The sequence below is a fragment of the Oncorhynchus mykiss genome, chromosome 13 (assembly GCF_057628025.1).
Source record: "Oncorhynchus mykiss isolate SJ-2025 chromosome 13, ASM5762802v1, whole genome shotgun sequence".
Taxonomy (NCBI): domain Eukaryota; kingdom Metazoa; phylum Chordata; class Actinopteri; order Salmoniformes; family Salmonidae; genus Oncorhynchus; species Oncorhynchus mykiss.
Window position 1 is genome coordinate 19,935,001 of NC_143034.1, and position 17,129 is coordinate 19,952,129.

The following is a 17,129-nucleotide window of genomic DNA, read 5'->3' on the forward strand; positions in this document are numbered from 1 at the left end:
AGACACATACATGCAGAGACAGACAGACAGACACACATGAAGAGACAGACAGACACGCAGAGACAGACAGACACATACACGCAGAGACAGACAGACACATACATGCAGAGACAGACAGACAGACATGCAGAGATATACAAACACATACATGCAGAGACAGACAGACAGACAGACAGACAGACGCTCAAGCAGACAGACAGACAGTAGGTCATGGCCCGGTAGGCTCCTATTAAATCCAGCTAAGGGACCACAACTCCGAGGCACACATGCGTGAACACACACACACACACACACACACACACACACACACACACACACACACACACCCAGGGACAGCCAGGGAGACCCAGACAGGCTAGAATAGAATAGATTACTATATTAGGTATGTTGTTCACAGTGACACCAGTGACAGTGACTGATCTGGCAACAGAAGAGAGAGGAGAGATAGAGTCTGGTGGGTTTTGGTTCTCATGAACTGATTTGAGGGGTGGAGAGAGGGAGGGAGATAAAGGGGAATACCTAGTCAGTTGTACAACTGAATGCATTCAACTGAAATGTCTTTCCCATTTATAAAATAATAATGTTTTATTTAACCAGGCAAGTCAGTTAACAACAAATTCTTATTTACAATGGCGGCCAAACCCTAACACAGACGACGCTGGGCCAATTGTGTGCCGCCCTATGGGACTCCCAATCACGGCCGGTTGTGATACAGCCTGGAAACGAATCAGGGTCTGTAGGGATCCCTCTAGCGCTGAAATGCAGTGCCTTAGAATGTTGCGCCACTTGGGAGCCCCAACCCCTCTGAATCAGAGAGGTGTGAGAGAGAGAGATGCAAGAGAGAGGTGTAGAGAGACAGAGTTCCCTTTTGTACTTCAACCATTTGCACATTGTTACAACACTGTATATATACATAATATGACATTTGTAATGTCTTCATTCTTTTGGAACTTCTGTATGTGTAATGTTTACTGTTCATTTGTATAGTTTATTTCACTTTTGTATATTATCTACTTCACTAGCTTTGGCAATGTTAACATATGTTTCCCATGACAATAAAGCCCCTTGAATTGAATTAGAGAGTTAGAGAGACCGGGAAATGAGATAAGAGCACGTCTTCTTATGGTGGTGTGTCTGCCAATGGAAGTGGTAGAGTGAAAAGAAGGAGAGAGACAGATAGATAGTGATGGAGGAAAGTGAGTGATGGAGGGAGAAAGATAGATAGTGATGGAGGAAAGTGAGTGATGGAGGGAGAAAGATAGATAGTGATGGAGGAAAGTGAGTGATGGAGGGAGGAGGGAGAAAGATAGATAGTGATGGAGGAAAGTGAGTGATGGAGGGAGGAGGGAGAAAGATAGATAGTGATGGAGGAAAGTGAGTGATGGAGGGAGGAGGGAGAAAGATAGATAGTGATGGAGGAAAGTGAGTGATGGAGGGAGAAAGATAGATAGTGATGGAGGAAAGTGAGTTATGGAGGGAGGAGGGAGAAAGATAGATAGTGATGGAGGAAAGTGAGTGATGGAGGGAGAAAGATAGATAGTGATGGAGGAAAGTGAGTGATGGAGGGAGGAGGGAGAAAGATAGATAGTGATGGAGGAAAGTGAGTGATGGAGGGAGAAAGATAGATAGTGATGGAGGAAAGTGAGTGATGGAGGGAGGAGGGAGAAAGATAGATAGTGATGGAGGAAAGTGAGTGATGGAGGGAGGAGGGAGAAAGATAGATAGTGATGGAGGAAAGTGAGTGATGGAGGGAGAAAGATAGATAGTGATGGAGGAAAGTGAGTGATGGAGGGAGGAGGGAGAAAGATAGATAGTGATGGAGGAAAGTGAGTGATGGAGGGAGGAGGGAGAAAGATAGATAGTGATGGAGGAAAGTGAGTGATGGAGGGAGAAAGATAGATAGTGATGGAGGAAAGTGAGTGATGGAGGGAGGAGGGAGAAAGATAGATAGTGATGGAGGAAAGTGAGTGATGGAGGGAGAAAGATAGATAGTGATGGAGGAAAGTGAGTGATGGAGGGAGGAGGGAGAAAGATAGATAGTGATGGAGGAAAGTGAGTGATGGAGGGAGAAAGATAGATAGTGATGGAGGAAAGTGAGTGATGGAGGGAGGAGGGAGAAAGATAGATAGTGATGGAGGAAAGTGAGTGATGGAGGGAGGAGGGAGAAAGATAGATAGTGATGGAGGAAAGTGAGTGATGGAGGGAGGAGGGAGAAAGATAGATAGTGATGGAGGAAAGTGAGTGATGGAGGGAGGAGGGAGAAAGATAGATAGTGATGGAGGAAAGTGAGTGATGGAGGGAGGAGGGAGAAAGATAGATAGTGATGGAGGAAAGTGAGTGATGGAGGGAGAAAGATAGATAGTGATGGAGGAAAGTGAGTGATGGAGGGAGAAAGATAGATAGTGATGGAGGAAAGTGAGTGATGGAGGGAGAAAGATAGATAGTGATGGAGGAAAGTGAGTGATGGAGGGAGAAAGATAGATAGTGATGGAGGAAAGTGAGTGATGGAGGGAGAAAGATAGATAGTGATGGAGGAAAGTGAGTGATGGAGGGAGGAGGGAGAAAGATAGATAGTGATGGAGGAAAGTGAGTGATGGAGGGAGAAAGATAGATAGTGATGGAGGAAAGTGAGTGATGGAGGGAGGAGGGAGAAAGATAGATAGTGATGGAGGAAAGTGAGTGATGGAGGGAGGAGGGAGAAAGATAGATAGTGATGGAGGAAAGTGAGTGATGGAGGGAGAAAGATAGATAGTGATGGAGGGAGGAGGGAGAAAGATAGATAGTGATGGAGGAAAGTGAGTGATGGAGGGAGAAAGATAGATAGTGATGGAGGAAAGTGAGTGATGGAGGGAGGAGGGAGAAAGATAGATAGTGATGGAGGAAAGTGAGTGATGGAGGGAGGAGGGAGAAACTTAAAGACAGAAGAGATGAATGGGCTCTCAGCCTTGGTGATTCTAAAAGACACGTGAGAGAAACAGAGAAGCACAATATGAGTGTGTGACTCACTCAGTAAAGAGCTAGTGCAAACACACACACACACACACACACACACACACACACACACACACACACACACACACACACACACACACACACACACACACACACACACACACACATACACAAACTCATACGTACAAACTGACGTACACACACACTTATACATGAGCTGACTAATATACAGATCAAATACACTCACAGCAAAGGCTGACACATCACATGTAGCTAGATACATATTTTATGTGTGTTTATCTGAAACATATTCACAGATACACACTTTTCATAAAAACATATTCAGAGAACGTTTGCATTAGTGCAGGAACAGCAAACTAGTTCCTAAAAATATTTTTTTTTAATTCAAATTAGTTTTACATTTTTCCTATTTGCTTACAATCCCCTGAGCTTCCACTGTGTTTCGATTATGAGAGCTAGCCTAGCTAGCATCAGTAATGTTGAACAATGAGAGCACTAGCTAACCTAGCCTAGTATTGGCTGTGTTTGAATTGTGAGACATCAATCTAGCCTGGCTAGCATTTCATTTTGAACTGTGAGAGCGGTTAGCTAACCTATTCTAGCATTGTGTTTGAACTGTGAGAGCGGTTAGCTAACCTATTCTAGCATTGTGTTTGAACTGTGAGAGCGGTTAGCTAACCTATTCTAGCATTGTGTTTGAACTGTGAGAGCGGTTAGCTAACCTATTCTAGCATTGTGTTTGAACTGTGAGAGCGGTTAGCTAACCTATTCTAGCATTGTGTTTGAACTGTGAGAGCGGTTAGCTAACCTATTCTAGCATTGTGTTTGAACTGTGAGAGCGGTTAGCTAACCTATTCTAGCATTGTGTTTGAACTGTGAGAGCACTTGCTAGCCTAGTTAGTACAAGCTCTTAGTATAAGCTCTTTTTGAACTTGCCTAGCATTAGCCATGTTTAAAATTATGAGAGCCTTGCTAGTATTAGCTGTATATGAACTATGGTACCTTTATCTAGCCCAACTAGCTCTAGCGTGTTTGAACAGGCTGATACCGGCTGGCCGTTGGCCACTTCTAGTAATCCAGTGTTTGTGTATTTCCTTGTTTGCCCCACATCATTGTTAAAGGAAAGATGACTATGTTACAAAACTCATCATGCCAGTTGTATTTCTGCCAGCCTGAACGGCAATAGCTCAGATACACATGAAAACATTAAATGACCCCTGTAATTGATAAAACATAATTCAGAGCTGCACAAAAACTACATAACATTCAAATAGGTGGATCTTTCCTTTAAATGGCAATTCCGCCACTTTTCAACCTCATATTCATTATCTCCAGCACAATGCCAGTGTCTCTACATATGTGAAAACGGCACGTTTCACTGATCTGTGGTTAAAACAATAAGAAGAAAGGTCCTCATGCATCTCTGTGACATTATTTTTCTTTTGATGATGTCATCAGATATAACATTTTTCCCATATACACTGGTATTGTGCTGGCGATGATGAAAATGAGGTTGAAAAGTGGTGGAATTGCCCTTTAACTCCGCCACTACTGTCTCTGGTGTTGTGCAAACACACTGTGATACACCACAGCTTATATTACTGTCTCTCTCTGTCTGTCTGCAGGTCTGAATCACTGACTGACTGACTGTCTATCGGCAGGTCTGACTGACTGACTGTCTATCGGCAGGTCTGACTGACTGACTGACCTTCTGTCGGCAGGTCTGAATCACTGACTGACTGACTAACTAACTGTCTGACTGTCGGACTGCACAGTGCAACTGCTGGGTTGATTGTGTGTGTGTTATGGTGATTGTCTGTGTATTATTAAGTGTGTGTGTGTTATGGTGGTTGTCTGTTTATTATTAAGTGTGTGTGTTATGGTGGTTGTCTGTGTTTTATTAAGTGTGTGTGTTATGGTGGTTGTCTGTGTATTATTAAGTGTTTGTGTTATGGTGGTTGTCTGTGTATTATTAAGTGTGTGTGTTATGGTGGTTGTCTGTGTATTATTAAGTGTGTGTGTTATGGTGGTTGTCTGTGTTTTATTAAGTGTGTGTGTTATGGTGGTTGTCTGTGTATTATTAAGTGTTTGTGTTATGGTGGTTGTCTGTGTATTATTAAGTGTGTGTGTTATGGTGGTTGTCTGTGTATTATTAAGTGTGCGTTTCCCCTCTGCAGGGATGAAGACCTACCTGATCTCAGGGAGGAAGTTAGAGCATGCTCAGTGTGGTTGCTCTCAGGACATCCTGACCCCGTGCCCTCGCCCCCACACCTCTGCCCTCATGCCTGGGGGGGCTGCTTCCCTCTGTGTGTCCTGCACTGTGAATGGGGAGCAGACAGAGGAGGGGGCCGGACTGAATGGATGCCAGGATGAACATAAGACCAACAGCGCCAAGGTAGATCACACGCCTATCCTGGCACGCAACGACACATCCACACACACACCTACTAATAACACACACCTGCACCACACACTTATCTAACACACATCCCTCTCTCGCCTTCTTCTTCTGTAGTTTACTCCAGGCTGCAGCCCCAGGGCTCTGAATGGCATTCTCAGTCCTCCACTGGAGGACTCGGTGATGGCCAGCCAGAGCTCTCTATGTGACATGCTCCAGGAGAAAGAAAAGAAGACCAGTACGGGCACAGGGACGGGTACCAGCCTGGGTATGGGGGGTCCAGGAGGGGCGGGACCGGGGGGCACAGGCATGGACCACTCCGCCCTCATCCCGCTACGCTCCAAGAACTTCAGGGAGAAGAGTGACGTCCATTTTGTTGATGTCATCAAGGAGGACAGGTGAGGACCGGAGGGAGTATGATGGCTTTTGGCTTTACTTATGAACTGTTTTGAGTTCAGTACATCTAAATAACCTAGATCAGAGTTCAGTCATAAACCCTGACCCTGAACCAGTTTAGAGGGGCATATTAAAGTTGGGAGGTAGTAGGTGGCTTTAGTGGAATGATTGACGGTCTAAAGCTGACCCTGGACTAGTTGATAGGACTAGTTGTTATTTACTACTGCACTGTTGTTAGATACTACTGCACTGCTGTTATATACTTCTGCACTGTTGTTAGATAGTACTGCACTGTTGTTAGATACTACTGCACTGTTAGATACTACTGCACTGTTGTTAGATAGTACTGCACTGTTGTTAGATACTACTGCACTGCTGTTATATACTACTGCACTGCTGTTATTTACTACTGCACTGTTGTTAGATAGTACTGCACTGTTGTTAGATACTACTGCACTGTTATATACTACTGCACTGTGGTTAGATAGTACTGCACTGTTGTTAGATACTACTGCACTGTTGTTATATACTACTGCACTGTTGTTAGATAGTACTGCACTGTTGTTAGATACTACTGCACTGTTAGATACTACTGCACTGTTGTTAGATAGTACTGCACTGTTGTTAGATACTACTGCACTGTTGTTATATACTACTGCACTGTTGTTAGATAGTACTGCACTGTTGTTAGATACTACTGCACTGTTGTTATATACTACTGCACTGTTGTTATATACTACTGCACTGTTGTTAGATACTACTGCACTGTTGTTAGATAGTACTGCACTGTTGTTAGATACTACTGCACTGTTAGATACTACTGCACTGTTGTTAGATAGTACTGCACTGTTGTTAGATACTACTGCACTGTTGTTAGATACTACTGCACTGCTGTTATTTACTACTGCACTGTTAGATACTACTGCACTGTTGTTAGATACTTCTGCACTGTTGTTAGATACTACTGCACTGTTGTTAGATACTACTGCACTGTTGTTAGATACTACTGCACTGTTAGATACTACTGCACTGTTGTTAGATAGTACTGCACTGCTGTTAGGTAGTACTGCACAGCTGTTAGATACTACTGCACTGTTGTTAGATACTACAGCACTGTTGCTAGATACTACTGCACTGTTGTTAGATACTACTGCACTGTTGTTAGATACTACTGCACTGCTGTTATTTACTACTGCACTGTTGTTAGGTAGTACTGCACAGCTGTTAGATACTACTGCACTGTTGTTAGATGCTACTGCACTGTTTTTAGATACTACTGCACTGTTGTTAGATACTACTGCACTGCTGTTAGATACTACTGCACTGTTAGATACTACTGCACTGTTGTTAGATAGTACTGCACTGTTGTTAGATACTACTGCACTGTTGTTAGATACTTCTGCACTGTTAGATACTACTGCACTGTTGTTAGATACTACTGCACTGTTAGATACTTCTGCACTGTTAGATACTACTGCACTGTTGTTATTTACTACTGCACTGTTAGATACTTCTGCACTGTTAGATACTACTGCACTGTTGTTAGATACTACTGCACTGTTGTTAGATACTACTGCACTGTTGTTAGATACTACTGCACTGCTGTTAGATACTACTGCACTGCTGTTAGATACTACTAAACTGTTCGGAGCTAGGAACACAAGCATACTATATACAGGGTCAGTTCCATATTATAATGTACAGGGATACTGGATCTATAGAGGTAGATATGTATAGGGGTAAACATACTATATACAGGGTCAGTACCATATTATAATGTACAGGGATACTGGATCTATAGAGGTAGATATGTATAGGTGTAACGGTTCTCTTGTGGTGAAGGAGAGGCGGACCAAAATGCAGCGTGGTGGTTATTCATGTTCTTTAATGAAGGAACTATACATGAATAAACTAACAAAACAATAAATGTGCGAAAATCTAAACAGTCCTATCTGGTGCAAACACAGAGACAGGAACAATCACCCACAAACACACAGTGAAACCCAGGCTACCTAAGTATGATTCTCAATCAGAGACAACAAATGACACCTGCCTCTGATTGAGAACCATACTAGGCCGAAACATAGAAATACCCAAAACCTAGAAAAACAAACATAGACTGCCCACCCAACTCACGCCCTGAACATGGATAAATACAAAACAAAGGAAATAAAGGTCAGAACGTGACAATAGGGGTACGGATACTATATACAGGGTCAGTACCATATTATAATGTACAGGGATACTGGATCTATAGAGGTAGATATGTATAGAGGTAAACATACTATATACAGGGTCAGTACCATATTATAATGTACAGGGATACTGGATCTATAGAGGTAGATATGTATAGGGGTAAACATACTATATACAGGGTCAGTACCATATTATAATGTACAGGGATACTGGATCTATAGAAGTAGATATGTATAGGTGTAAACATACTATATACAGGGTCAGTTCCATATTATAATGTACAGGGATACTGGATCTATAGAGGTAGATATGTATAGGGGTAAACATACTATATACAGGGTCAGTACCATATTATAATGTACAGGGATACTGGATCTATAGAGGTAGATATGTATAGGGGTAAGGTGACTAGGCATCCGGATATATGATTAACAGAGTAGCAGCAGCGTATATGAAGATTGTATGTGAGTGTGTGTGTGTATAGAGTCAGTATAGATGTGTGTGTTGGGCGTGTCAGTGTGAGTGAGTGTGCATTGAGACAGTATAGATGTGTGTGTTGAGAGTGTCAGTGTGAGTGAGTGTGCATTGAGACAGTATAGATGTGTGTGTTGAGAGTGTCAGTGTGAGTGAGTGTGCATTGAGACAGTATAGATGTGTGTGTTGAGCGTGTCAGTGTGTGTCAGTGTGCATTGAGACAGTATAGATGTGTGTGTTGGGCGTGTCAGTGTGCATTGAGACAGTATAGATGTGTGTGTTGAGAGTGTCAGTGTGAGTGAGTGTGCATTGAGACAGTATAGATGTGTGTGTTGAGCGTGTCAGTGTGTGTCAGTGTGCATTGAGACAGTATAGATGTGTGTGTTGAGAGTGTCAGTGTGTGTCAGTGTGCATTGAGACAGTATAGATGTGTGTGTTGAGAGTGTCAGTGTGTGTCAGTGTGCATTGAGACAGTATAGATGTGTGTGTTGAGCGTGTCAGTGTGTGTCAGTGTGCATTGAGACAGTATAGATGTGTGTGTTGAGCGTGTCAGTGTGTGTCAGTGTGCATTGAGACAGTGCAAGAATAAAAATAACTAAAGGGTCAACTTAGACAGACAGATCGTCTGTGTAGACATTTGTTAGCTCTTCAGCAGTCTTATGGCTTGGGGATAGAAGCTGTTCAGGAGCCTGCTGGTGTCAGACTTGATACACGGGCACCGCTTGCCTTGCGGAAGCAGAGAGAACAGTCTATGGTTTGGCTGGTTTAGGATTACCAACAGTGGTGATTAGTGGTGACAGCGTATATATTTTAAGTCAGTCACTAAGGGAGGAATCCCAGTTTGAGATGCATGCACTTAACCTCGATGATCATGTAAATAATGCATAGATGTCAATGGATGATTCAAGTCATGCATGCAGAAGTCGAGTTAAAGTTAGGATTCCCCCCTAAAACCCTCTACCTGTCTTTTCCTCAATCTATTCTCCTCTTTCAAGTCTGATGAAGGACTACTTCTTCAAGCCTCCCATCAACAAGCTGAGCCTCAACTTCCTGGAGAGACCTCTGGAGACAGCCTACCGCATCAGCTACCAGGAGGAGGTACACACACACACACACACACACACACACACACCCTCAATCCGTGTCAGTCAAAGCCGTATTGACCACGTGTTCATACGAAGCCCCCTGCTGGTGTGTATAATATGTTTCAGTTCTAACAGTTTGACCACATTATAGTAGTAGTAATCTGAACTTTATCTTCTCTCTCTGTCCCTGTGTGGTTCCCCTTCCTTTCTCCTCTCCTTCTCTCTCTGTCCCTGTGTGGTTCCCCTTCCTTTCTCCTCTCCTCCTCTCTCTGTCCCTGTGTGGTTCCCCTTCCTTTCTCCTCTCCTCCTCTCTCTGTCCCTGTGTGGTTCCCCTTCCTTTCTCCTCTCCTCCTCTCTCTGTCCCTGTGTGGTTCCCCTTCATTTCTCCTCTCCTCCTCTCTCTGTCCCTGTGTGTTTCCCCTTCCTTTCTCCTCTCCTTCTCTCTCTGTCCCTGTGTGGTTCCTCTTCCTTTCTCCTCTCCTTCTCTCTCTGTCCCTGTGTGGTTCCCCTTCCTTTCTCCTCTCCTTCTCTCTCTGTCCCTGTGTGGTTCCCCTTCCTTTCTCCTCTCCTTCTCTCTCTGTCCCTGTGTGGTTCCCCTTCCTTTCTCCTCTCCTTCTCTCTCTGTCCCTGTGTGGTTCCCCTTCCTTTCTCCTCTCCTTCTCTCTCTGTCCCTGTGTGGTTCCCCTCTCATCCCAAGTGTCGAACCACCTCTCCCCTTCCTTTCTCCTCTCCTTCTCTCTCTGTCCCTGTGTGGTTCCCCTCTCATCCCAAGTGTCGAACCACCTCTCCCCTTCCTTTCTCCTCTCCTCCTCTCTCTGTCCCTGTGTGGTTCCCCTCTCATCCCAAGTGTCGAACCACCTCTCCCCTTCCTTTCTCCTCTCCTTCTCTCTCTGTTCCTGTGTGGTTCCCCTCTCATCCCAAGTGTCGACCCACCTCTCCCCTTCCTTTCTCCTCTCCTTCTCTCTCTGTCCCTGTGTGGTTCCCCTCTCATCCCAAGTGTCGAACCACCTCTCCCCTTCCTTTCTCCTCTCCTTCTCTCTCTGTCCCTGTGTGGTTCCCCTCTCATCCCAAGTGTCGAACCACCTCTCCCCTTCCTTTCTCCTCTCCTTCTCTCTCTGTCCCTGTGTGGTTCCCCTCTCATCCCAAGTGTCGAACCACCTCTCCCCTTCCTTTCTCCTCTCCTTCTCTCTCTGTCTCTGACTACTCTCTCCCCTCCAGGTGGAGACCCAGGCCCCCGTGCAGACCTCTCTATGTCTCTGACTACTCTCTCCCCTCCAGGTGGAGACCCAGGCCCCGGTGCAGACCTCTCTATGTCTCTGACTACTCTCTCCCCTCCAGGTGGAGACCCAGGCCCCGGTGCAGACCTTCTCTCTATGTCTCTGACTACTCTCTCCCCTCCAGGTGGAGACCCAGGCCCCGGTGCAGACCTTCTCTCTATGTCTCTGACTACTCTCTCCCCTCCAGGTGGAGACCCAGGCCCCGGTGCAGACCTCTCTATGTCTCTGACTACTCTCTCCCCTCCAGGTGGAGACCCAGGCCCCGGTGCAGACCTTCTCTCTATGTCTCTGACTACTCTCTCCCCTCCAGGTGGAGACCCTGGCCCCGGTGCAGACCTTCTCTCTGTCTCTGACTACTCTCTCCCCTCCAGGTGGAGACCCAGGCCCCGGTGCAGACCTTCTCTCTATGTCTCTGACTACTCTCTCCCCTCCAGGTGGAGACCCAGGCCCCCGTGCAGACCTCTCTATGTCTCTGACTACTCTCTCCCCTCCAGGTGGAGACCCAGGCCCCGGTGCAGACCTCTCTATGTCTCTGACTACTCTCTCCCCTCCAGGTGGAAACCCAGGCCCCGGTGCAGACCTTCTCTCTATCTCTCTGACTACTCTCTCCCCTCCAGGTGGAGACCCAGGCCCCGGTGCAGACCTTCTCTCTCTGTCTCTGACTACTCTCTCCCCTCCAGGTGGAGACCCAGGCCCCGGTGCAGACCTCTCTATGTCTCTGACTACTCTCTCCCCTCCAGGTGGAGACCCAGGCCCCGGTGCAGACCTCTCTATGTCTCTGACTACTCTCTCCCCTCCAGGTGGAGACCCAGGCCCCGGTGCAGACCTTCTCTCTATGTCTCTGACTACTCTCTCCCCTCCAGGTGGAGACCCAGGCCCCGGTGCAGACCTCTCTATGTCTCTGACTACTCTCTCCCCTCCAGGTGGAGACCCAGGCCCCGGTGCAGACCTTCTCTCTCTGTCCCTGTGTGGTTCCCCTCTCATCCCAAGTGTCGAACCACCTCTCCCCTTCCTTTCTCCTCTCCTTCTCTCTCTGTCCCTGTGTGGTTCCCCTCTCATCCCAAGTGTCGAACCACCTCTCCCCTTCCTTTCTCCTCTCCTTCTCTCTCTGTCCCTGTGTGGTTCCCCTCTCATCCCAAGTGTCGAACCACCTCTCCCCTTCCTTTCTCCTCTCCTTCTCTCTCTGTCCCTGTGTGGTTCCCCTCTCATCCCAAGTGTCGAACCACCTCTCCCCTTCCTTTCTCCTCTCCTTCTCTCTCTGTCCCTGTGTGGTTCCCCTCTCATCCCAAGTGTCGAACCACCTCTCCCCTTCCTTTCTCCTCTCCTTCTCTCTCTGTCTCTGACTACTCTCTCCCCTCCAGGTGGAGACCCAGGCCCCGGTGCAGACCTCTCTATGTCTCTGACTACTCTCTCCCCTCCAGGTGGAGACCCAGGCCCCGGTGCAGACCTCTCTATGTCTCTGACTACTCTCTCCCCTCCAGGTGGAGACCCAGGCCCCGGTGCAGACCTTCTCTCTATGTCTCTGACTACTCTCTCCCCTCCAGGTGGAGACCCAGGCCCCGGTGCAGACCTTCTCTCTATGTCTCTGACTACTCTCTCCCCTCCAGGTGGAGACCCAGGCCCCCGTGCAGACCTCTCTATGTCTCTGACTACTCTCTCCCCTCCAGGTGGAGACCCAGGCCCCGGTGCAGACCTCTCTATGTCTCTGACTACTCTCTCCCCTCCAGGTGGAGACCCAGGCCCCGGTGCAGACCTTCTCTCTATCTCTCTGACTACTCTCTCCCCTCCAGGTGGAGACCCAGGCCCCGGTGCAGACCTCTCTATGTCTCTGACTACTCTCTCCCCTCCAGGTGGAGACCCAGGCCCCGGTGCAGTCCTTCTCTCTATCTCTCTGACTACTCTCTCCCCTCCAGGTGGAGACCCTGGCCCCGGTGCAGACCTTCTCTCTATCTCTCTGACTACTCTCTCCCCTCCAGGTGGAGACCCAGGCCCCGGTGCAGACCTCTCTATGTCTCTGACTACTCTCTCCCCTCCAGGTGGAGACCCAGGCCCCGGTGCAGACCTTCTCTCTATGTCTCTGACTACTCTCTCCCCTCCAGGTGGAGACCCAGGCCCCGGTGCAGACCTTCGCCAGCCCTACCTTCAGCTCCTTCCTGGATGTTCTCCTATCCTGCTCTGTGTTCCTCGCCCTCACCTTGGCCTGCTTCCTGGTTCCCATGGTCACCATGGAGACGCCTCCGGCAACCGTCCTGGGATTGGCTACCGCTGCTGGTCTGTTAGAGCTGGTCTCCCTGGTGCTGTCCATACGGTGAGAGATGGAGGGGGGAGATAGTGGGAGGGAGAGAGGGTGGGTAGAGTGAAAAGTGTCTGCTGGAGTTGGTCTCCCTGTTGCTATATGGAGGAATGAGAAATTAGGGAGGGAGGGAGAGAGAATGAACTGATAGGGATGTGAGTCAGTGTATCACAATGTTGTCCTTTATTGCTATTTACTTGTCCCTCCTTTCCTCACCTCCTCGCCCTCGGCCCCCTGCAGTATGACGTTCTACCTGGACAACGTGTTGAGCTGTACCCAGACCTTGCTGAGGGTGGTGTCAGGCTGGATCCCCCGTCATGTGATCGGGGCCGTGCTGGTCTCACTTCCTGCCGTGTCCGTGTTCTCACACCTCGCCTGCAGCCTCCACCTGCCCATCCAGGTAAGGAGAGATAGAGAGGGTAAAGGAGGAGGGCAGACATGGGGTTCTAGTCAGGGATCGTCAAAAGGGGTTTGAACGCTGGTCGAGATGACAGATGGCAAATGCATTACTGCTAACAACACCTATTTACAATAAAAGGTGTTCTCAAGTGTGTGGGACTAAGTGTCAAGAGCATTGAGTTATACTTAGTCCACAGTTGTAGGACCCACTAGAAAGTGCCAGTGTTTCAGAGAGAGAAACAGTCAATGGAAAATGGAGAGGTCTATACTTGTTTCACAGATTTTTGACATTCTCCTCCTATCAAATCCTTTATGTGGAAGAGATAGAGGTCCTAGTTTGGGCAGAGGCTAACTACACACTGCACATTGTTTTCTCTAGCCTTATTCTGAGTCCGGAGCTGCTGCCATAGGGCTCTGGTCAAAAGGTAGTGCACTATACTACTATACCTGGCCGTGCTGCTGCTCCAGTTTTAACTGTTCTGCCTGTGATTATTATTATTTGACCATGCTGGTCATTTATGAACATTTGAACATCTTGGCCATATTCTGTTATAATCTCCACCCGGCACAGCCAGAAGAGGACTTCGTAGCCTGGTTCCTCTCTAGGTTTCTTCCTAGGTTTTGGCCTTTCTAGGGAGTTTTTCCTAGCCACCGTGCTTCTACACCTGCATTGCTTGCTGTTTGGGGTTTTAGGCTGGGTTTCTGTACAGCATTTTGAGATATCAGCTGATGTACGAAGGGCTTTATAAATAAATTAGATTTGATTTGATTATATAGGGAATAGGGGGTCATGTGGGATGCACCCAAGTCATGACTGCTCACAAGTCAAGCTGGTGTGTTTTGATATCTTGTTTGGCAAGGATCCCCCATACACTTACACACACACACACACACACACACACATACACAAAACATGGAAGAGAGAGGGATACCTGGCAGAGAGAGAGGGGGATGGATGGATGGAGGGATGAAAGAGAGGGATGGATTGGACGAGAGTGATGAATAATATGGCAGAGAAAGAGAAGATGTGTGTGAGAGGGATAGAAGGGAGGGATGGAAGCATGGAGAGAGAGATGGAGGGATGGAAGAGAAGGATGGAAGCATGGAGAGAGAGATGGAGGGATAGAAGGGAGGGATGGAAGCATGGAGAGAGAGATGGAGGGATGGAAGGGAGGGATGGAAGCATGGAGAGAGAGATGGAGGGAGGGAAGAGAGTTGTGTTAAGTTGTCATCATAAGTCTGTACTAACTACTCTACAGGGGATTCAACTATTGATGTGCGTGTGGGTGTGTGTTCACCCATGCCACTGGTGTGCATAAGGCATGTGCTCACAGGTGTGAGTGTGTTGAGGGTGTTGGTGGGGAAGTATGTTTATGTTACCATATGTAATATATTGTGTGAGTACTCTTGTGTACCAGGGTCAAGTTCCATTTCAATTCAGTCAATTTGGGAAATAACCTGAAATTCCAATTCCCGATTTCTTCTCATAGAGAAGCATTGATGAAAATTGGAATTTCAGTTTACACAAACAAATGTTGTGTGTCCTCCCTCTAGGTAACCATGTTCCTGTGCTGTGCAGTGACCATAGCCATCATCCAGTACTGTAACTTCTGCCAGCTGAGTTTCTGGATGAGATCTGCCCTGGCCACAGCTGTTGGTGTGGCTCTACTAGTGCTGCTCCACAGCCCCCTCAACAGGACAGGGTTAGTACTACAGCCAATACGTATTTACGACCCATTCAGAACTTTAATCCAATACACATTTTCGCGTACACATATTTTGCAGATGTTATCACGTGTGTGCAGTAATACCTGACAATACAAAACAATACACCAAAATCCCCAAAATAAAAGAAAGGAATTAAGAAATATATAAATATTAGCAATCCGCATGTCTGTTCTTCTTATTGGTGTCCTTTAGTGGTGTTTTACTGGCAGCAATTTGACCATGAAGGCCTGATTCATGCAGTCTCCTCTGAACAGTTGATGTTGAGATGTGTCTGTTACTTGAACTATTTGAGGCTGGTAACTCTAATGAACTGATCCTCTGCAGCAGAGGTAACTCTGGGGCTTCCTTTCCTGTGGCGGTCCTCATGAGAGCCACTTTCATCATAGCACTTGATAGTTTTTGCGACTGCACTTGAAGAAACTTTCAAAGTTCTTGAATTTCTTAAAGTAATAATGATCTGTCATTTCTCTTTGCTCATTTGAGCTGTTCTTGCCATAATATGGACTTTGTCTTTTACCAAATAGGGCTATCTTCTATTTACCACCCCAACCTTGTCACAACACTAATGATTGGCTCAAACCCATTAAGGAAAGAAATTCCACAAGTGAACTTTTAACAAATGCATTCCAGGTGACTGCCTCATGAAGCTGGTTGAGAGAATGCCATGAGTGTGCAAAGCTGTCATCAAGGCAAAGGGTGGCTACTTTGAAGAATCTCAAATATATTTTGATTTGTTTAACACTCTTTTAGTTACTACATGAGGGGTGAATTATTACATGTGTTATTCGTAGTTTTGACATATTCTACAATGTAGAAAATAGTAACAATAAAGAACAACCCTGGAATGAGTAGGTGTGCCCAAACTTCTGACTGGTACTGTATATGATTGTGTGTATAGGCATTATGGACAATATATGAATAGAAAAGGTGTGTAGAGCTGTAGTTATATAGGATGATCAACTAGAATACAGTATATATACGTATGAAGTGGGTAAAACAGGATGTTAACAGTGTTCCATGACTGTGTACATAGGGCAGCAGTCTCTAAGGTGGAGGGTAGAGTACCGGGTGGTATCCGGCTAGTATCAGTGACTAAAGTTCAGGGCAGGGTACTGGGCGGAGGCCGGCTTGTGGTGACTGTTTAACAGTCTGATGCACCTGGACTGTCTCCACCTTCTAGAGGGAAGCGGGGGGAAACCTATACAACATTATGAAGATGTTATACCTTATGTTATAATGGTACAACTTTAAGCTATAATTATTTTATTTTTCAATTGTATAGCTTGCAGTTTATTTGCCATTAGTCAGCCGTTAGTCAGCATTTTATGACATACACAATATGCACATTAAATACACAATATACCTCTCTCTCCCCTTGGCTCTTAGGAAATGTTTATATTCATCAGTTTGTGAGCCAAGTTGTGTGTGTGTTGGAGTGTGTTGGAGTGTGAGTGTGTTGGAATGTGTTATCACACTTGTGTTTAACTCACAGGAGTCATTCTAAGAGGTTGATATGAATTAGTCAGCCGTGTGTGTGTGTGTGTGTGTGTGTGTGTGTGTGTGTGTGTGTGTAACTGACGGGAGTCACTCTGTCTTGCAGCTCCAGTAATGACAGTTCTCCAGCGATGGGGTGAGTGTTGCCATGGAGACGCAGCATGTTGATGGATGAGTGACATTTGGGAGGGTGACGGGGGTGAAAGGGGAGAAGAGGGGCCCGTCTTTCTATTTCTCCCTCTCTTCACTCTCTCTCCTCTCACTCTCTTTTCTCTCTCCTCTCCTCTCTTTTCTCAAACTGTGAAGTATGGCTGGTGTAATCATAGCAGCTAAATGTCAGCAGCAGTGGCTATGTCTGCATCTCAAAGGCACCCTATTCCCTACTTTTGACCAGGGCCCATAGGGAATAGGGTGCC

General features: G+C 46.5%; 1 protein-coding gene across 3 annotated transcripts in view; it reads left to right on the forward strand.

Moving 5' to 3' along the window:
* The window catches only part of LOC110485545 (adenylate cyclase type 9), a 103,936-nt gene that overhangs the window by 80,055 nt on the left and 6,752 nt on the right, over window positions 1-17,129 (forward strand). For 2 of the 3 annotated variants that reach the window (XM_090195592.1, XM_090195593.1), the window contains 7 exons: window positions 5,151-5,368; window positions 5,489-5,769; window positions 9,433-9,535; window positions 12,899-13,107; window positions 13,333-13,492; window positions 15,046-15,194; window positions 16,820-16,849. In XM_090195592.1, coding sequence (XP_090051718.1) covers window positions 5,151-5,368; window positions 5,489-5,769; window positions 9,433-9,535; window positions 12,899-13,107; window positions 13,333-13,492; window positions 15,046-15,194; window positions 16,820-16,849 — 1,150 coding nt within the window. Of the gene's footprint in view, window positions 1-5,150; window positions 5,369-5,488; window positions 5,770-9,432; window positions 9,536-10,800; window positions 11,783-12,898; window positions 13,108-13,332; window positions 13,493-15,045; window positions 15,195-16,819; window positions 16,850-17,129 lie in introns of those variants that run through there. The other variant, XM_090195594.1, reaches the window with a different exon arrangement.